At 47.6% G+C, this 22292-nt stretch overlaps 1 protein-coding gene across 1 annotated transcript in view; it reads right to left on the reverse strand.

Moving 5' to 3' along the window:
• LOC125324740 (store-operated calcium entry regulator STIMATE-like) overlaps positions 1-21705 on the reverse strand; it is a 29911-nt gene extending 8206 nt beyond the window's left edge. The window contains exons 1-5 of the mRNA XM_048300999.1: positions 21470-21705; positions 10524-10572; positions 10210-10305; positions 8412-8533; positions 977-1089 (exon numbers count right to left, since the gene is read on the reverse strand). Coding sequence (XP_048156956.1) covers positions 977-1089; positions 8412-8533; positions 10210-10305; positions 10524-10572; positions 21470-21578 — 489 coding nt within the window. The 5' untranslated portion in view covers positions 21579-21705. The remainder of the gene's footprint in view (positions 1-976; positions 1090-8411; positions 8534-10209; positions 10306-10523; positions 10573-21469) is intronic.
• Positions 21706-22292: the final 587 nt, after the last annotated feature.

The following is a 22292-nucleotide window of genomic DNA, read 5'->3' on the forward strand; positions in this document are numbered from 1 at the left end:
AACAGCCAGAGCTCTGCAGCCTGTGCTTCAACCCCACTCTTAGAGAGATTACACAGGATATTCCCTTAGCCCAGCTGCCAAACACATCATTTTGTACAGAAACAAGTACTGTGAGTCTTTCAGTGTAACTATCCGTGGCAACAACTGGTGGGACTTCCCCTGGCTCCCTGGAGATCATCTGCTGAACAAGGACATGAGCAATAATCATGGAGAGGAATCCAGCAGCATCTCTGAATCTGGATTCGTGCTGCTGAACAAGTTCACATCCAAGTTTGAGCACTGTGGGCTACTGGGTTTGAAGAACAACCCTTGAACAGGTTAAGTGCCCCCAGACTGCTGGAGACAACTCCTCAGTCAAGTTACACACAGTGCCTGGTACCTCAGAGCCTGATGCAAGTGCATTCCAAACTGGAGCTACCACTGACTCCCAGAATTGGGTTTTATACCCATCACACCTATCTGATACCAGGTATGTGGGCTAAAAGCCCCACAGGCTATTATTTTTATTTTTTAAAGAGAAACTTCTGATCAACACAATTAACATTGCATCAGCTGCCATGCAGAAGCAGCTAAACAGGAAAAGACAACACACTATAGCTCTTTCCAAATTAATCTCTAAGAGTCCCCCTGGTTTAGGCACAGGATCACAGAACATCAACATGGACTGACCTGACAGAATAAATAGAAATCCTCTGGCAGAACTGAAAGAGCTCAGCTGCCAGCCCAGCCCATTTTAGCCTTCCAAGAATAGGAAGGAAAATGAAAGCATCATCTTATTCCATTAGTTTTTGACTAGCAAAAGAATGCACCAAAAGCCAAACCATTATGAAAGTCATGTTTCCCAAAATTTAAATAGCTAATGATTACAGAGTGATGTCAACAAGTGTGAGGATTAAAGGCCTTCAATAATGGGAACCATGAATCAGGCTGACAAAAAACAAACCACAACAGCTACAGCTACAAAAACACTGCTTACCTTTGTCCAACCAGGGATAAGCAGGACAAGGCTAATCACGGTCTTCTCAAAAACCATTATCAGCAAATAGAGGATACACTGGCCAATCCAGGCAGCAGCTTGTGGAGGGTCACCTGGAAAAAGAGAATATTAAATCTGGGACAGAGGAAAGGAGGAGACAGCTTGGCAGAAAAGTTGCTTCATGCTTGATACTGACCCTCCTCTCCAGAAGGACCAATCTATAACCTGCACACTCCTCTATAAAATAAAGTGAATGCAAATAAATCATTAAAGATACCATCTGCAATGTGCTCCCTGCCAAGCCTTACCCACATAGTTGCCATAAACGATTTTAAAATTTCAAGTCACCATTTTCACTGCAAGCAGCATAACTTCTCAGGCCTGAACAGAATTATTTTATTGTGCTGACGAAGTGAAGGGCTGGTTATGTGATACTGTCTGAGCAAGAGACAGGGGCTCCATCACCCCAGGTTTTAAAGCAACTCAGTCAAAAAGAATCAATGCTAATTAAATATGAATGTTTCCAACGGGGTACTCACCAAGTAATAAGGAAAAGCATATTTGTACTGTTAACAACAATAATGGTTCTGTATCTATTACATGTGCTTGCTTCAGCCCTCTGTGAGCACCCTGCCAGCTGGTTATCACCTCCCCTGGCTCGCCAGAAGATCTCAGGTCTGCAAAACTGAGCCACTGTATCTAGCTCAGGAAAGCTGCAGCATTTCCTCTTACCACTTGAAGACAAAGATAACCCCTGGCAACTCTTGTTCCCAGCATAATCTGTCCGGAATTTGGAATTCCATCCGTGCAAGGGAACCTGCGCAGTTGGCACTGAGAGATGCAGTGCTCAACATGGTGAGGTGGCAGCAGGCTGGGAGCTCTGCTTCACTTTTGTCCACTTTTCAGCACAATTCTGTCGAGATGTGGCAGGGGAAGACAAAACCAGCAGTCTGCAAAGGCAGATTTATCTACACCAATAAAAACCTCTGGCCATAAAACCCAGCAGCACATACTGGGATTTAGCAAGAACTGGTGTCCAACCAAGCCCCAGATCCATGGGGATCAGCTTCCCAGCAAGTGCAACACAGGTTTACAGGTACATTTGTCCTTGTTCTGTCATGTGGTAGCAACATAACAGAACATCTGCCCCGTTGCAAAGCTACAGCTAAAAAGTAGGGGCATCCTGGTGGTGTCCAAGGTAGGATCACCTTGTGCCCCAAACTCTGAATTGCTCAAGCTGTGACTGAGAAGGAAGCAAACAAGGGGAGAGAGAAGGACCAGGAGGCTGAGGGTGCAGGGATGAGGAGAGCAAGCAGAGAGAGCCAAACCAGCAGGAACTGCATGGAGGGAGGGTAGGAAGAGGGAGCCAGGAAGGTTATGTGGAAACACACCCAGCAGAACCCACGGAGGATTTCGGAGAGCGGAATCTCCGCTCCCTGGCAGGCAACAGCTTAATGGGTGGTCTGTGAGGAGATGGGAGCAGTGTTAGAGGCAGCTGGCAGCTACAGGCTGGTGTCAGAAAGGCTTTGATCCTCCTAAAAACCTCTCCATAGATCAGGATGCCTGGCTGCCTCTGGCACACACGTTGGGTCTAGTGAACCTTTTTACCCCATACCCCAGAACAAACCAATTCTCCCAGAAACCCCCATGTTACCACCACCCATCAGAGCTCCCAGTACAAACAAAACAAGAGAACAAACACATCTGTTGTGTCCTTCCTGCATGTGAACTCTTTCCCTTTCGCTCTGTGTTGTCAGCTGTGCTTTGTCCCCCATGGAGGGACAGGACTAACAGCCACAGCACCCTTTGTGAACTGGCTCTCTGTGACAGCAGTTCCCTCTGTCATCTCAGCTTGCCCAGAACGCAGCAGAGAGTTTGAGACCCCTCCCAAATACCTGTCCCCTCACATCCTTCTGGGGACAGGTCATTACCACGTACCATCACAACAGCAGGCTGTGATTCTTTGTTCTGCATTCTGTGCACTGGACAGCCCGAGGCAGGTTTTGGCTCACCAGGCTGATACACGGACACTAGGAAAGACAACCTGCTAATTCTTAACCCATCCTAGGCATGGACTTGCCTGAGTAGTCAGGACTTAACTTCCATGCCCAGCAGGGAGATCAGAGGGTGTTTCTACTGTTATTTTTTGCTGCATCCTGATTTCCCAAGGACAGGAGGCTGCTCTGTACCAAAATGATTCAGGGCAAGGGTGAAAATGAAACAGCAGCATGGCCTTAAGGGCTGCAAAGATGACTTAGAGACAGCAGCTTATTTCCACTTCACCAAGGAATGCAGCTGTTTGCTTCTTACCTCAACAGGTGTGGAGTCATCCAAGGACCATTGATCCACCCCAGTGTCCATCATCCACTAATCCACCACCTAACACCACTAATTCACCTAACTCTGACCAATACCAGGAACATTCAAGTCAGCATTTTCTGTGAAGCTTTTGGTGTGGTCCCTAGACAAGCCCGTAAGACAGATTTGCCCCATCTCCTCCTTCCACAGTAGGGAAAGGCTGGAAGACTTGAGCTGAGCTCATGTAAGTGCTGGTTTCCTACAGAAAGCTGGTCAGATGGGCTCTCAGATTCTGCCTGATGTCTTTAATGGATTAAGTGCTGTCAGAGCTGCCCTGTTCTGTGGATGGGAAAGGATTCTTCTTGCAGGAAGAGTTATCAATGCATAAATCTCGAAGAGAGCCCACAAGACTTTCATGTTGGCAGCCAGTAAAACTGATCTGCTACCTGGAGGCTAAAAAAAAATTCAAAATAAAATAGATGTGCTCTTCCTACAAGGAAAGGAAAGCCCTGACACAGCAGAGTGGGGAACTGGTCCGAATGATCTTTGCAGCCTCCACATCACACCTGTTAGGTGATTGTATGTATCCCACTCCCTTTGAACCCTTCCACTTTCTTGTTCCTGGTTCTAGCTGGGAGGTAACCCAGGACACCTCAGCTTTACACATGGAGTCTATCACAAACCTCTCCCTTTAGCTTAATGAACACCTTCTGCTAAAACCTTCTTACAGCCACCTCCCATCCTCACAGAAATTAATATCCTCCTTCACCCCGAAGGATGCACCCACTGAATTCTGACTGCTCTCCTCCAGCAGCATTGCTGGTGCTCCCCACCACCAGCAAAACTTCCTTGGAGCAGCCCAAGGACCACTGGAGCCCGTGGCAACCTCACACAAACGTGTCTCATATTCCACTTGTGCGTGGGAGCCCAGCTGCTGGGGAGCCAGAGCAGCAGTGCTTGAGGTATTTGAGCTGTTACCACATAACAGGATTAGTTTTAATCCAGGCTGCCTAATGCACCGAGCTGTCAGCACAGCCCACATGTTACTGCCAGACAGCTTTATTTACAGTCTTCTGGGGACTGTGTGTGCATAAAGCAGGTAGGAAAAAAACTTAACCACAGCCAAAGTGGAGGGTTCAGGGGGTTTGAGGAAAGGCAAGTGTTTGAAAGCACTGAAAGCTGTACTGGCTGACAAGGTCAGGGTAAAAAAAGTCCGTAAAAACTTGAGATACTCAAATGGCACCTCCAAAACCAAGGGATCTAATTATCAGTGCCAAGTACAGAGGAGGGTAGGAAATAGCAGTAAACTCTGAATTGTGTGAAATGCTCACTTGGAGGGCAAAACCAGGCTTTTAGAGATGGGAATGTGATGCATCAGAGCAGCCAGATGGGTCCAGTGGACACCCCAGACCCTCTCTGCATATTCTGCACCTGAACTAAATGACTGAATCATAGAATGGTGTGGGCAGGAAGGGACCCCATGGGCAGGGACACCTCCCACTAGACCAGGTTGTTCCAAACCCATCCAACCTGGCCTTGAACACTTCCAAGGATGGGGCATTCCCAGCTCCTCTGGACAACCTGTTGCACTGCTGAACTGGCAAAAAGTGAGTGCACACTTGGAATCTGCCAGTGTGCAGTGTCACACCACTGCTCTGGATCTTTGGTCCCTGTGGATATTCCAGTTGCAGGGAACAATGCTCAGTCCTCTCCTCACTTTTCCCCCCTGGTCCTACGGGTGGAAAGGCCCAGCACGCTGAGGAGAGGACAGCCCCTCAGGTTAGAGATATTTCCAGCAGTGTTTCCTCAAGCATTAGCAGCCAGCTCCCTTGACTGCTCCAGGACGTGGGAATATTTGTTATGGAAATTTTGCACAACATCACCACGGGGCCAAAAGCAGCCTACACAGGTCCTCAGTTAAACTCAGCAGTTGGCACAGAGCATATTCTCTTAGAACTAAATTTGACCAGCAGAGTTCAACAGGCCACTAAACAGACTTTGAAGGCCTCCAAGCAAGATGCCTTTCCATTTCCAGACACTGAACGAGCACAAAGCATCAGGCTTGGATAGCCAGTGACCACAGCTACAGTCAAACACAAGTCAACTTCCAGATGGGCATCCAGAGGGACATTTTCCAGTGAGAACACTTTTCCTCCCCCTCATTTCTTAATGCTCCTCTAGAAAAATTTACTTGCCCATTGCAGGAAATCTCTCTCTTAACGCAAATTTGTGGCATTTGCTTACTTAAAAGAAATACTGAGGTATTTCTAAAGTAATCCTGGAGAATTATTAACCACAATTAAAATGTCAGGACACTGCAGCCATCCAAAGGGGTCTGCTAGGGAGCTGTTCATTGCCATGTGGAGGGAGAAGACAGCTGGACCAGTTTGGAGATGAGGCAAAGTTCAACCAGGCTTGATCTGCACACCCTGACTGGAGCCAGCACCTCCCCTGCTCAGTCTGTCCAGGTCCAACAGCATCTCCAACAATTTGGGTATCCATCTTCCACATCTTTTGAAGCTTAAACTCTGCTTTATTCTCCTCCCTGTGCTGGTTCCCTACAGGGACAGCTCCTATAGCCATGACCTGCTACAGCAATGGTGCATTTGTGGAATTTCACAGAATCATCACAGAATGGTTTGGGTCAGAATAGACCTTAAAAAAAATCACCTAGTTCCAATCCCCCTGCCATGGGCCATCAGGTTTCTCAGGGTCCCACATGCAACCTGGCCTTCAACACCTCCAGCAGTAGAAGTTTGTTAACTTTGAGTAGGTGTAAGGCAACCATATGCCCCAAAGCCCACCTGTGCCAAGAACACACTTCCCCAGTCTTTGATCTTAGGAGCCAGGCATCCTGAGAAAAGACAGCACCTTCCAAAATGCAACTTCATGTGTTTAGAGGCAATTCAGAGAGTAATCAAGAGCTGCTGGGCAAAGATGGAGTAACATAAGCAAACAGGAGCCTTTGATCCCCCACTAGCTGTAAAAAAGGTCATTCCTGGCTGCAGCAGTGTTTGGCCATGAGCTCAGGCACAAGAGAGGCCGACCTCAGAATTCCTGTTCCTGCGTTTTTGGAAATATGGAAGTAATTGATTTTTCTAAACAGTTCTGGGCAGCTGGATGCTTAAAATAGTAGCACAGATTTAAGTGCTTTCCCTCTCCTTTATTACTTTGCTTCTCCATTAATGCAGCTATTGCATCTGCACCAGGGGACCCAGCCTGGGCTGTGGAGGCAGGAGGAGCAACCACAGAGCAGGAGAAACTGCTGTAGCCCACGCCAAAGGACAGCTGCAGTGGTTTGCATCAGTTGCAGGGATGCTGGAAGGACATGGCTGCAAGAGATTTTTTTTTGCTTTTGTTTTTCTCCGAGTTGATGCAGGAAGATGGGTACTGGCTCTACTGGACAAAACCACAATCATTCTGTTCTGATGGTTGGAGCAAAGGCACTGAGTGCTGTTTACAACGTGGATTTGGTGCTCCCCTGGTTTTCTCCTCTGCAGGAATTATGTTGCTTCCCTCAATTCTCCTGAGGAGCAAAAGTCTTGTAGAGCAATTAGCCCAGAAAATGAATCATATTCCTGGAGCCTGCATCAAACTGCACAAAGTTTACAAGCGTCTCTTCCCAGCCGTTTTGGAAGTTACTTAATGCCAGAGATGAGGACGGGAGTGTTTTCCTTCCCCAGCCCTGCCACAGGATTGCCTTGGACATGTCACTTGGCTCCTACCTGAATTTTCCACTGGGGTCACTCTGGCCAGAGACCTGTACCAAAAACTGTACTCGATGGATGAGATATTTAACCCCCAATCCAAGAACTAAATTCAAGCAACAGCACAAACTTATTTTTGCTAATGAAAGCAAGTTTTTCTCAAAGGAATTGAGTTGCTTCTGTGGTCTAAGCCAGCCCTAATGAGGGGCCAGCTACAGCTCAACAGAAGTTCATCACTGCTCTGCCAATACACTTTGCCTGTTTCCTTGCTTCTGCTCAACTGCAGACGTGGCATGCAAAGCTGAAGCTGTGTCCTGAGGTGGTTGGGCTTCCAGTCCTTGTTGCTCAAAAGGGGAAAAACTCCAGTTCCTGAACTAAGAATATCTGGATTCTTCTGCTGTCTCATCTGACTGACTTTAGGGATCTATTATAAAGGAGGAGGCATTAGGGAAAATACAAAAGGTAGTCCCACCACCCAATGCCTGCTGTCAGGATGCTGAACCGGCTTGCCATCAGCCTTTAAAGCCACTCTCAGGTTTGAGAGCTGGCCTTGCCACATCACATCATCTCATTCCCACTCCGTAGCTGCTCCTGCTGCCTTCACAAACCCCACCATGCCCTTCATCCTCTGCCATGACCCATCTGCACATGCTGAGTGCGAGCCTCAGTAAGTTCACAAGGCAGTGCGGTCCTCCAAACTAATCCTAGTTCAGCCCAAGTTTCACCAGCCCAGATACCAGAGCAGCTACTGAAAATACAAAGAAACATGACTAACTTCAGAATAGACTTAATGATTAAGGTCTCAAAGGCACTACAATTTGTATGTATACAGTAAGATGTATTTTCTCAAGCACGATCGAGTTCATCTGTACATTAGATGTAATGTGAAACAGGCAAAGCATTAATTTTTCCCTTTCCTGCAGCTTCGCCTGGCTCTGCTCCTTTAGAAGGGAACTGCTACCCTCTAGTGGGGCTGGCTGAGAGCAGCTTCTTGGAAACGTTTTCTCCATCTCAAAGTAGGAATTTAAAAAGAAAGAGGCCAAACTTGAGAACTCAAGTTTTGGGGCCCCGTTGTGCCTGGCCGGTGCCTACCACAGGTCAAGGCAAATGCAAGAGCAACTCCATATTCTGAATGGAGATGGTAGGAAAAACTCCAGAGAAGACCCCCACAAAAGAACCCCAAACACCTTAATTTACCACATGGATGTCCTGGGGTGTATTATTCATCCAAAGAAATGTTCAGCTTTTCATCACCACCCTGCTACACTCCAGTGTCCCAGCATTTAATTCAACAACCATCCTCTGTGAGCTCCTTGGAGAAGGCAGCTGGCTCCTGTTATAGCTCCAGACTGTAGTTCCTGCCATTTTCTTGTCTCCATTCCCAGCTGGGAGCACACCAGCCCCCTCTGGGCAGAGCAGGTGACACCTACCATACTCCCCAAAGACCAGGTACGTGTATTTCTTGTGCTGCACGATCCAGGAGACAACTTTCACACCCAGCCAGATCAGCAGCATCCCCAGCGTGGCATCAAGGATGAAATTAATAAGGTAGCTAGGAACAGAGGAAAATTCAGGTTTCAGCAGTGTTCTTAAGTCTTATTCAAAACCTTTAATTTCAATACAGAAATAGATAAGAAAACTTACAAGATTTTAAATAACCCCATGTAACAACCCAAATTGGCCTCCTTTCTCTTTTATTGCATTTTCCTAAGTCTTACCAGCAATTTCTTAGTTTAAAACCTCATTCAGGAGAGAAGGGACAGGCTCTACCAACTCTCTGGCACTGCTCATTTATTCATATGCAATAAATACTTATTAAAAGTTATCCCCCCAAAAAGGAGGCTTTCCATTTGCATCATCATTTTTTCTTATTAAAAAGAATGAAATCCCAAGTTTTAGAGGAAACAGAACCAAATTATTCTAGAATTTCACACAAGAAAATGGCAGCTTTTTGGAGACCACAGCTGCTCTACAAACTGGGCAGCAGAAGAGGCAAAAAGTCCATTTTTCTGAGCAGCTGCAAGAGGCTCCCAAAAACAGACTGAGAGGTAGGTTTTGGGAGAGGTGATGGGCCCTGGCTCGGCAGTGGGAATCCTAAGGTCCCCAAAAACCTCAAGTTCAGATCCCAGTGCAGATCCAGGAGCTGAACCCATCCCTGCCAGAAAAATTGGGCTCAATGGATTTGCTCTGCAGCTTTGGATGTTTAAGTGTCACTGGGCAGAGTGCCAGAGGCAGGAGACTTGCAGGGACCTTGCAGTGATTGCAAGGTCCAAGCTCTAATCCAGGGCTTGGTATTTTAATGAACTCCAAAAGGGAAAAAAAAAAAAAATCACATAGACTAATGTGTTTTTTATGCAGTTTTCCATTATTGCAATATTTTCTGCCAGATTTCTACAGCATGAAGAAAACACCAAGCACAGAGCTACCAGCAGTGAACATTTCCTTTTCCAGAACTTGATACTGCCTCTGAACCAAGAAATTGAGAACAACAATCTGCTTTTGATATCCACTTTGAAAGCATAACATTTTCTACAACCAAAAGCTCAGATTGGCTTTTTACAGTTTCCAGCTGCTGAAATCAGAGCATTCCATACAAACATGAGGCTCTGGCAGTTTGTACCAGGCAGGACACAGAGTAAGAGCCTCAAAGCCCAGGGACAGGGCTGAAGGGTTTTAAGCTGCCTGGTTCAGGATGACAAGCCAGGCAGTGCAGGAAAACACAAAACACACATCAAAAATAAACAACACACCCAAACGGCACAGCATAAGCATGAAAGGGTTTATTTTAAAACACTGTCCGTTCAAAAAAAACAACAATACATCATTTGAGGGGTTATGTGCAGCCCCAGCCAAACTTGTGTCTGCTTAAAGAAACGTATCAAGGTACAGCACTTTAATATAAAAAAAGGAGACGGGCCAGAAAGTTTTAAGGAGCATTTTGGAGCCTAGAGGAGTTTCTCAAAATGAGACGAGGTTAACTCTGAAACTAAATTTTTATCTGCAAAGTGGCTGAAGTAAAGGTGGCACTTCCACATGACATCTGAAGTTTGGGTTAGAAATCCCCCCAAACAGGACCAACAAAGAAGACAACAGAGACCACAAAAACAAGCTCAGCAGGGTTTATCTCCAGGCAGTATTTCAAATGGATCCGTTTACACTGTTTATAACCCTTCCCAACACAATTCTCCCTTTGACAGATGCATGATTTCAAGTGCCTTGTGTACTTACAGAGAGCAAGGGTCCTCCTCAGTGAGATCAGACAGAAAAACATTGGCAAAGTGGATGAAGAGGGCACCTATTGCTTGCTTGGAGGTATCATAAAACCTGGAGGAAAAAACAAGATTTTCTGGAGGAGCTATAGAGGGAATTTCATTTCTAGGGAGTACCAACTACTTTATGGAGGTTTCCTTGGGAGGCAGCAGCACATTTCATTTAACAACTAAATGTCATGAAGGATACACAGGGGGCCTTGAAGATTGTTCATATAAGAGAAAATAATATTATGAACACGGTCTTTTCAAGTTTCAAATGAAAAATCTCACCATATCCTCCAGGGACGCCTCTCTGCCTTTGGTTCCTTAAATCGCTTCACTGCAAAGAGAATTAGAGAGGTTACATTACCCAGATGAACCACTCCACGTGTGCAGCCCACACTCATCTTCACTGCAGAAGCAGTCAAAAAATCCTGCAGGACCCTCAGCATTTGCAAGGTAAAAGTTGAGCAAAGCCAAAGGACCTCCCCAGGGTGGTGGTGGAATCACTGTCCTTGGAAGTGTCCAAACGACATGTACATGGTGCTTAGGGACACGGGGTAGGGGTGGGCTTGGCACTGCTGGGTTAATGGTTGGATTTGATGTCCTTGGAGGGCTTTTCCAGCCTTAATGATTCCATGGCTCTATTCTCTGGCCTGGATGCAAACCAACCAGAGGCAATGCCTGCACCCACGGGTCAGCGGGATGGACAGCAGAGGTGTTTGGAGAGAGGTGGGTGCTTCCACATCCCATGCTGCCAGCATCCCTCAGCAACAGCATTCCCATGCCATGGGAAGTGACCTAGGGAAAGCTAGGGAGGGGTCATCGCTACCTACCAGCCCTAAAAAATCCTCCCAGGGAACTTGAAATTACTTTAGTGACAGCAAAGGAACTCTTCCTTCTTTGGAAACACACAAGGTCAGGTAACTGCTCTGTTCTCTCCATCTGGGTTTGAGCACTCAGGCTCCCCCCAAGGGACAGCCTGGGCTCATTCCCCTGGGAAATGCCTTCCTGATGGAACGTGGAAGGATGCAGGGACTTCCCTGACCTGAGCCTTGACATTTCAAAAGTGCAGCTTTGTACTGCTTTTACTGGCAAGGCGACGGCAATAGATGAAAAGGTAACAGCGACAGGACAATGGGGAACTGCTTTCAACTAAAAGAAGAGATATTTAGACTGGGGAGAAATTCTTTACTATGATGGGGGTGAGGCCCTGGCACAGTTTGTCCAGGGAAGCTGTGGCTGCCCCTGGATCCCTGGAAGTGTCCAAGGTCAGGCTGGACAGGGCTTGGAGCAACCTGGGATAGTGCCCATGGCAAGGGGTAGAATGAGATGGTCTTTAAGGTCCCTTCCCACGCAAACCATTCTCTAATCCTGTGATCTCCCTAATCCCAGAACTTCAGTCAGGCACGTGCAGGGCTTTTGTGTCAGTCTCAAACCCACCGAAACCCAGCACTGCAATGACCTGATCCATTATTGCCAGTAATGAGTAACAAAGCATCAGTCAAGTTACACCAGACATTGCTGCAGCAGTTTGTGCTATCCCTGCCCAGAAACAAAAAGCTGTTGTCCGTCATCCAGCTGAATCCCACCACAAGATATCCCTGCAGCAATGACTTCCATCAGTACAGACAAGATCTACCATCACTGGTGTCCTTCAAAGGCCCATTTGCATTTCCCCTACCCACAAGCATCAGACCCACGAACCAACCAAGCGGCCAGAAGTGTTTAAACCAACCCTCAGCTCATGGGGGCAAAGAGCACAATGCTGCAGAGAAGCTGTTGGAGGGGTCTTCAGGCCATTAGGCCAGCCAGCTGACCACTAGCTCAACCACAGCAGCACCAGGGGTGATTTTCATTATTTTCTTAATGAGAAGTGACATGTTATGTATCCACAGCCACTCAGGCTAGAAATACAGTAATTCAGTGTGATAAGATGACAAGTAAGACGTAAGAAGTTAATGGTGTGGTGCCTTGTTGAACACAGCTTGTCATGCCTCATTAGATTTAAGAGAGTTATCTGAGACTGTGTAATTATCAGAGACAGTAAAACTGTTGTATTAAAGATAAAAGCTAGTATTATAGAGAAATAATTAACTGCTTAATAGGGCATTTACTGAGCAGAGCTGCAGCAGGCTGTCTCCAAATTAAACCAGAAATCCAGCCAAGATTACCAGAGCTTAAACAGAGAGCAGAGTTGTTTGATAGCTGTGACCTGGGGTTAGGGGGGATGTTAAATCCACACAGGAACAGCACCACATCTTTGAAGACTCCAGGAGATGATGGAGCCCTCTGTGAAGCAGCACTTCTGTCCTTAGTGAGCACAGCAGGGCTCTGGAGACGGAGCAGCAACTGCAAAGCTTCCCTCTCCTCCTCCAAGCCCTACAGAGTGCCAAGCCATGGCATGCATGGGAACAGGCTCAGCTGGATGAGGCTAGAGAAAGGCTGAAATCTCCTCTGCTCTTCTCAAAATGTGTTTCCACTCAGCAGGTGGAACTGGATGATCTCTAAGCTCCCAACCGTTCTGATTCTGAGACTTTGTAAGGTCAGGAGAAGGGGACCCAGGTCTATTCCATCAAACATGAGCAGAGCACCACTGGGATGACAGCCTGCCTTCTTCAGGGTGTGCCCTCACAAATCACCACTCTGCCCCTACTCGGGTCCAGCTGCTGCAGACAAAAAGCTGTGAAGTTGAACCAAAAGGGAAGGAAGACGAGTGACAATTTGAGAGATTCCCTGCCCATGGCTGAGAAAGGGTAGGGCAGGAAACAAACACTTCCCAGCCCTTCCTCTTCAGTCAAGGACAATAAAGATCATACATGCTTGAAATTCCCTCAGAACTACCAGGCTGGGTGGAAGCTGACATCTGAATGAGAACCTGTGAAATGTTAAAAGAAGAAAGATTTGGAGGAGTCTTTCAATATAGATCTGGAAACAGTCAGAAAGCTAGAAGATAAAAGCACAATGACAGCTGTCCTCACTCTTTTTCCAGGGTAACATAGAGGCTAATATTCATGGTGTTCTGTTGATGCAGTAGAAAGGGGACAGACAGCTTTGCCTGCCTTAGACATAGATAAATGCTGTGAAGTTACCAGAGCTTGCCACAGTCAATGTCCCACAGTCTACTTCTGCTTTTAAACAAATTCTCTGATTATAACTGATCAGGACAAGGGCAGCAGCAACAACAGCCCTATTCCCTTGTGCTGTTCCTCACCCATGCTGGAGCATCCTCCCTGCATCCCCCATTGACCCCACACTGCATTCAGGCAGATCTGCTGCAGATTTGTACATCAGAACAGGTATAAACCCCTTAATTTAAGCAGAATTAGCTGCAGCATCAACCAGCTGCTGATCAGCAAAACAGGCTACCAAGTCAGGTTTCTACAAAACTATAGGGGGAAAGTTATTTCCCTAGGAGATGGTTAGACATGCTTGGCTGAAAGCCAGACCACCTCCCTGACAAATCTTACTGCAATCAACCACAGGACTCTGAAGTTGAGGTTTGGAAGGGAGCTGCTGACTCCACAGCCAAAGCTTTTGGGATATGATTTACAGGCATGCAAGCCCGACCCCACCGAGCTCAGCCACAGGCCCAGGGGATGGATACTGAAGCCACAGGGATGAACCTTTTATTAGAAGTACTACAAGACGCATCAATACACTTAAATTGTGAAAGGTCCACCAAAAATAAAGGCTGAAATGCCCCAAACTGGTGATACTGTTACCTGCTTTTAAGAGGGGACTAAATTGACTGCCATAAACCCCATCTGCGGGGCCACATCCCACTAGCAAGAGGGGCAGGACTGTATTCCTGGCCTGTGCCAAAGAGGACTGGGAGCTACTGTACCAGGGAGGAAAGAGAAGCTCTTCCCGTACCCAACCTCTGTGTTATTTTTGGCAGTACAGTCTCCAGTAACACATTACCACCTATTTTGCAGGACACACCCTTTCCCAAGGCCTTTTCCAAGCCTCAGGCAGGAAAGAAGCCAACATGCAGGATACGGAGCCAAAACCCTGGGGTCTGCACTATTCTTAGCCAGACAGCTCGACCCCAGACACAATGGGAGGAAGCAGCAGCCACTGTTTGCAGAGAGCAGCCAACATGCTGCTGGCCAGAAAAGTGTGAAACTTCCATTTCCCATCAGGTTCAGGGAGTAGCAAAAGTCCTGGTTTTCCTCCTCAAAACACCTGTCAGTGGCTTGATGACACGGACTGCTACTGACTTCCATCCTTTGGTCTGCACTAGGTGTATTTAGTCATTCCCTCCCAAATAGCCTTGTACCAGTTACAAGAATGCAAGCACAAGTAGGAAAACTGGCAGAGGAAGGAACAGAGATCGAGGCTACGTTCATGGAATCACAGAATGGTTTGACTGAAAGGGACTTTAAAGACATCTCATTCCAACTCTCTGCCATCGTCAGGGACACTTTCCACTAGCCCAGGTTGTTCAGGAGCCTCAGCTGGATCACTCATCCTTCTGGAGACTCCAAGTGCCCCAATGAAGGCCACAGCGTACCCTGGCATGGTTCTCAGTTTTAAGCTCAACCCCCTGTGTCTTATTTCCACACAGATTCTTAGAGCTGTCATGGCCAAGTGCCAGGTGGTCACCAACCAAAGCTGTGAGGTAACAAGCATCAGTTGTGCTCTGCACTTTGAGAACAGAACATATTATGTGCTGATGCAGTACATCCTGCAGGACACCTGGACCAAGGCTGGGCTCCAGCTCAAACACAGAGTGTCCTGGAGGAGGCAGTTGTGATTCCCTCCATATAAACCATCTCTACACTGCAAGACAGTCCCTTGAAAAATGGAGTTTAGACAAGGTAAGATAAAAATAAGACCATAAAATCCAAGATCATCAAGAGAACAACACCTGAAGAATGAAGTGATGCACAAGCAGTTACCATAGAATCACAGATAGTTTAGGTTGGAAGGGACCTTAAAGATCATCTACTTTCTACTCCCTTTTAGCACTTAAGACAGCATTTTATCCAAACCCAACTTTCATCATTAAAGTCTCTCTGCCATACAGTTTTCTTACAAATGCTGTTAAAAAAAAAACCAGCTGGAAATTTAACAGACTCCTTAAAGCTTTGCACGCCCCACCTCATAATTATAAAAGACTAATTTCCCTGTAAAGTTTTATGTAGCGTTAAGTCACCCATAGCATCAACTGCTCACATCATGTTACAGAACCAACTCAGCCAGGTGCAAGGTGCTCTGCTGCCCACGGATCACAGGTAACTTTTCATGCAGCTCTACTCTGCCAGCTCATTTCTCATCTTCCCCAAACCCCTTTGTTCCTTCAGAAACCAGGAGCCTCCCACTCCCCACTCTGCCTCCACCACTCGGTTTGGCTGCTCGAGGGGTGACGGCCAAGGAGAGGTCAGAGCAATCAACAGCTGCAATTCAAAAGCTTTGTGGAAAGCTGTGTGCAGCTTAATGAAGCACACTGAGTGCTGCACAGACCTTCCAGCCCACAAAGTGCAACACGTGTTCTCGAGCTCATCCAGTTTTCAGATGTACTGAAGCAGAAGAGAAATGTGCTGGGAGTCCTGCCATGTGCAGCTCGTTGCTTAACACACAAACCTACATGTAAATCAGCAAGGACCCAAGCTTCACACTGCCAGAGACACTGTTAACCTCTGTGGCTTTGTTTTTTCTCTAGAGGGAAAAGCATTTACAGGGGTGAAGTTGGAATTTAAATGTTCTTGTGTGTGAACAATTTAAATCACACACAGTTACGCACTTGTGTGAGAGCAAGCAAAGCCAGCAGAGCCTGTTTTGGGCATGGTAAAGCTGCAGTGTTTTTGTGTCCTGGGCAGATTTATTTCAGAACAGAATGGAAGTCTGGACAGATCAAGTGCTCTAGCATTTATTTCTTTTTTTTCCTGACATGGACTCACACTTCCACCCACCCTTATGAGGTATTTACAGTGTAAAATCAAAACACAAAACAGAAAGCACTTGGGATACTTTTGAAGCACACAAACAGCACTTCACTTCAAACTACGTACAGCAACCACCCTGAACTTAACACCGGGACAGGATCACAGGATGGTTTGGGTTGGAAGGGTCCCTTGAAGGTCATCTCGTTCCAACCCCCTGCCACGGACAGGGACACCGTCCACTAGACCAGGTTGGTCAGAGCCCCATCCAAACTGACCCTGAATGTTTCTAGGGACAGGGCATCCACCATCTCACTGGGCAACCTGTTTCACCATTTCAGCACCCTCATTGTAAAAAATTTCTTCTTGTATTTAGTTTAAATCTATCCTCTTTTGGTTCAAAACCATTGCCCTTTTCCCTATCACTATAGGGCCTAGTAAAAAGTCACAAAAGATGAGTTAAGTTTGATTTATCTGGTGGAGATGAGTGCAACAGCTTCCACGAGTCCCTCTCAAAGTTCTCAACACAAGGATGCTCTCTCCCATTTTACCATCCAGGAGAAAAGCAACATTGAAAGGTCAGCTGGAAAATCCACAGGGATCAGGAAAACACAGACCACAGACCAAGGGGATATTTCTGATGTTCTTTAACAACTGTTTTCAGCCACAGAGACACCATTTCTTTTACAGGAAGTCTGGTAAACTCCTATTCTGTGGCTCTGCCTCAGGACAAGCTACTTGGACCAGTGTCTAAAATACCATCCCAGGTGCAAACAGAGCATCTCCAGCACCAAGCCCTGCCTGGGGGTCAGCACCAGGGTCCCTACTGCAAACAGCTCTGCCTTCTGAAGACTAAGCTCAATGCAAGATGTGCTGGAAGAGCATGGCCAGCAGTGACGTGAGAGAGGAGACACTGCTGTCACATGAGGCAGGATCAACACATTTTCAAACACAAAGCTGAAAACCACATTTCCCACTGGGTTGTGGGGCTCAGTCCAGTCCAGCTCTCCTTGCCTGGCAGTCTGAGTGTTCTCCAAGAGCAAAATCTATTTTCATACCAACATCACAAGTGCTACTACACCTCATTCAGCAGCTCAGAGGGCTGCCAAGACAGTTTCAGGAAAAGAAAAAGCTGGAAGAGAAACAAATGTTCATGTGTGTCCTCAACACTGTTTGTGGTAGAGTAGAAAATGAATATACCAGCTCCAGGGAAAGCTTTTTCCATTCACAGTGGAGACAAAAATCCTCCAACTCCCCAAATCTGTTTCTCCTGCACTCCAGTTAATTCACAAAGAAGGCTATGGATACAATTTATACAAAACATCTTCCCTCATTTCAAAGAGCTTTGCTGTCCCCTGTGCACACCTGGACAACTTTTGCTAGTGTAGAACTCCTTCCCCAAAAAAAGAAAAAAAAAAGTTTTCAATGAATAGCGGCAACTGCAGGGACTCCGCCCTCAAACTCACACCCAGCCCCTGCAGCTGAGGTAACTGCAATGAGCTTTCTTCACTCAGCTGAGTGATGCCCAAGGCAAAGCATTACAAACTGCTTCGGATGGGATTGCACAATTATCCCCACTCCTCAGTGTCATGACCTCCCCAAGGAGACACAGGAATCCAGATTGCCACATGCACACAGCTGCTGGGCTCCACCACCTCTGCTTTCAAGTGTTTGTGTCTCAGTTCTACGACTGCCCTTACAGCCAAAGTGCCTCCAAAGCCACCCCGGGCAGGTGGAAAGGGTAACACCTCTTTGCCGTTTGATTGTCAAATGGGGCAAAGCTGCAACCACAGCAAGCCCTGGTCACACTGGTGTAATAAATGGTTAAAAGTTTTGGGGTTTTTTTCTGGTTGAGAAGAAGTTAAAAGTTGCTTGTTAAAAGATTGGGGATATACAGTTAATGAGTTAATTGTTATTGCGACTGTACGGGTGTAATGTTGCTATGTGCCCGCTAGATGGTGACACCAATGGGGGAAAGTAATGGGTCTATAGAAAGGAGGGGAATGTTCTAGAATGTTCTTAAGATGACTTAATTATTATGATGTAAACATCTTGAGGAATTATTGGTTAGGGGGCAAACCAATCACTCGATGCCCCAGAGACTGATGGAGCTGAACACCAATGAGGACCCCGGCAACGAGCCACCAGAGGGAGGATCGGAGCTGCACCAATCACAGCATCAGAGAGACTATAAAAACTGCCCCGGGCTCAGCCCCTGGGGCTCTTCCTGAGGAACCTGAGTCCCAGGGAACGCCCTGTGTGTCGCACTGTTTGTTTTTTTCTGGGTTGTGGAGTGGGACTTGGGCTTACCTCGAGTCTCCGCTCCTGGTTTTCTTTTTAATAAATGAGCAGACTTTTACTCCACCCAAAAAGTCCAAGCCTCGTTTATAACACTGGGATTAGGCTCGACTACAACCTTAAAGACCTTGCTGGAAAAGCAACAGAGTGTTTGTAGGCTGAAATGAACTCTGTCATCACTATGCTCATGGGAGTTGACAGAATAATAAGACCCCACTAAACAGCTGTCCTGACTCCCTGCCAAGGCTGGGCATCATTTACTTCTGGCTCCTGTTTTCACCACACAAAGGATCAATTTCACAAACTGCACTGCAACAGTGAGCAACCACCCCACTCAATCACTCAAGATTAATTTCCTCCTCAATTAGGTCTTCCTACCAGGTTGGCAGGAGAGAATCTTCCCACAGCCTCAAGAAACACAGATTCAACGACACAAATTATTCTGATAGAAAGAAACTTACCCTCCCTGCAATGGCCATGCTTGGGACACACATTCTGGAGGGATACTCTGAGCACATCCCATGCACACACACACACCTGCATAACTTTGCAGAACACCACATCATTGTTCGTCTGAGTTCCTCTAGATGTTTTCAAGAGCTGTGAACAGTATCTGCACAATTTGGAAATCTTACCTATCCAAATCCAGGTGTTCCTATAGCTGAGCTGCTACTTTAAAGTAGAAGGAATGAAAAAGGTCTTGGCTTGAGTTTGGACAGGAATTTCCTAACATGGTGTTGAGTTGGAAAGGGCCTTAAAGAACATCCAGTTCTAACCCCCTGCCATGGGCTGGGACACCTTCCACTATCCCAGGCTGCTCTAAGCCCCATCCAACCTGGCCTTGAATACTTCTAGAGATGGGGCATCTCTGAGCAGCTTCTCTGAGCAACCTGTGGCAGGGCCTCACCACCCTCGTGGACCTCCTTTCCACTCATCAACCCATGGCCTGCAACATCACAGCAAAGCAGAAATCACAGTAATAAAACCAACAGAAACACACCCCAAGAATGTCACAGTACTAAAGGCAGAAGTGTCAAAGGGCTGACTGCAGACACAACAGCATCCCAAGTTCTAGATGATGTAGTTACCCAGCCAGGACTGCCTGTCTTGATGTTGAGCTGGATGCAAAGAAGATGCCATCAAAGTTCCCAGCAAGTTTTTTTCCTCAGCTCCAGAGGCTTCCATACCTCCCAGACACCGGAGCCTCCTCCTTCTCAGAACGCTGCCAACTGAATGGGCCACAGAAACAGCCCAAAAGCTGCTGCCCAACACAAAATCATGGGTGAGCCCACCACAACTACCATGGGTTAGGAGTCAGCACACAAATAGCCCCTCCAGCACATCCAAGGAAGCCTGCAGCTCGAAGTGTGTGACTGGGGCACAGGTAAGGACCAGCTGGGGTGGATTAGGGACCACCAGCCCAGCTACAGCCAGAGGAGGTGCTGGCACTGGGATCCCAGGACTGTAAACACATCTGCCCTTGGGGTCCCAGCCGGCAGTTCCACCACAGATGAATCACAACAAAACCGCACAGGATCAGCTTTCGGTTTCTCTTCATTAACCAAGAGGTTGTTAATGTTCTTGGAAATACCAGCCCTTGCACCAGCAGTTAGCCCAGGGTTGATGATTTTCTAGCGGGGGTTATGTAGCCTCATCCACAGAGGTATTCCAACATGATTTACTGAAGTCCTTGATTTTATGGGACACCCCATGGAGTTTACAGGACAATTAACCCATATGCACACATCACTAGGGGGAACAGGAACAGAAAAAGAAATTACCACTATTCTTACTGTCAAAATTTGGTGAAACACAAGCAGTGGCATGTTGCAACTGGGCTGCTCCAGCTGGAAGAAGGTATCAGTTACCACTAGAAGAACTTGTTGCAGTTTTCCCTGGCAGCCTGGCCTTAACCGCAGCGCTGGAGCCTTTGAAAGTGGTTTCCAGAAGGCAGAGGGGGGGACAAGAGAACCTCAAAATCTGCAGCTACTTGGCCAGAAAACTTGGAAGTTTTGGTTCACAGTCACCACAGGCTTTTAAACAAGGAAAACAGATCGAGTTCTGGCATGTTGATTGAACTTGTGCTAAACCACTTAACCCTGAAGAGCAGCAACACACACATTGCTCTGAGCAAAACACAGCTGCAGCACAAAACAACAGTAAATTTTCACGGCTCTTTCAGCCTCAGTGCTCCCCACCTTTTCACAGGATCGCAGAATCAATGAGGTTGGAAAACACCTCTAATATCAAGTCCAATCATTAATCCAGCACTACCAAGTCCGTGACGACAACACGTCCCTAAGCACCACATCCACACGTCTTTTAAATCCCTCCAGGGACGGCGACTCCACCACTACCCGGGGCAGACTGTTCCAATGCCTTCCCCTTCCGCGGAAGAAGCTTTTACAAATATCCACTCTAAATTTTCTCCAGTACAACCTGAGGCCGTTCCCTCTGGACCTGGAAATCACACCCCGGGATAATTTTTCTCACTCCTCAACTGATTTCTCCCACTGCCGCCCCTTCCCAGTAACCAGCAAAACACGTTCTCTCTGTAACCTCCTTCCCCGGACCCTCGAGCCCTAAAACTTCGCGCAGCTGAAGCGAAAATTAAACAAAACAGCATCACAGCGCAATTAACCCACCCTCCCCACGCAGCGCCGTGTCGGACACCCGCCCCGTTTTTGTCAGCTCCGCCCCGGCAACTCGCGGGGTTACACCAACACTTTCTTACCCTTCATTAAAATTTTCTAAGTGACTGAGCAATGGCCAACACAAGCGCAGCCACTTTTAACAGATTACAGCCGCGCGTTCCGCGGACCTTCATTACCATCAGATTAGGGCTGGGGACGGGGGTTTTTAAGAAGGAGCATCTGGCGCAGCAACCGCCGGCTCGGGAACATCCACAGCGCGTCCCTTCTTCCCAAACGCAGCCGGGAGTTAGCGCAAAACCTGGTGTTTCTAAGTGACCGGGCACCCACCCCCGAGCGGCGCCGAGGTGCCGCCGGTCCCCCCGCGGGCAGGGGGTGCCCCGAGCCCCCCGGTACTCACGCATGAGGGTGCTGAAGGCGCAGAGAGCCAGCAGCGCCTGCAGCAGCACCCCGAAGCGCCCCAGCAGCGCTCCGCTGCCGCAGCCGTGCGCCGGGCGGGGGGCGGCCATGGAGCCGCGGGATGCGATGGGGCGGGATGGAGCGGAGCGGTGCGGGATAACGGGGAACGGAACGGGGGCCGGAAACGCAAATGGGACAGTCCGGCCCGCACCGCGCACAAAGGCGGCCCCGAGCCGCCCCCCGGCCCCGCCCCGCCCCGCCGGCAGCGGCACCCGGGGCGGGGCGGGAGAGGAGGGACGGCACCGGGGATGGGGATGGATTGGGGTTGGGGATGGGCGCAGGGAAGGGGACATGGATGGAGATAAGTATATGGAAGGGGTTGGAGATGAGGATACAAAGGGGACAGAGAGAGAGACAGAAGCATGGGCATGGGGATGAAGATGGAGATGGAGACAGGGATGGGAATGGAAATGGAGTTGAGTTGGGGATGGGGATGAGCATGGGGACAGAGATGGAGATGTAATAAATGGTTAAAAGGTTTTTTTTGGTTGAGAAGAAGTTAAAAGTTGCTTGTTAAAAGATTGGGGATATACAGTTAATGAGTTAATTGTTATTGCGACTGTACGGGTGTAATGTTGCTATGTGCCCGCTAGGTGGTGACACCAATGGGGGAAAGTAATGGGTCTATAGAAAGGAGGGGAATGTTCTAGAATGTTCTTAAGATGACTTAATTATTATGATGATGTAAACATCTTGAGGAATTATTGGTTAGGGGGCAAACCAATCACTCGACGCCCCAGAGACTGACGGAGCTGAACACCAAT

The sequence above is a fragment of the Corvus hawaiiensis genome, chromosome 4, assembly GCF_020740725.1.
Source record: "Corvus hawaiiensis isolate bCorHaw1 chromosome 4, bCorHaw1.pri.cur, whole genome shotgun sequence".
Classification (NCBI taxonomy): Eukaryota; Metazoa; Chordata; class Aves; order Passeriformes; family Corvidae; genus Corvus; species Corvus hawaiiensis.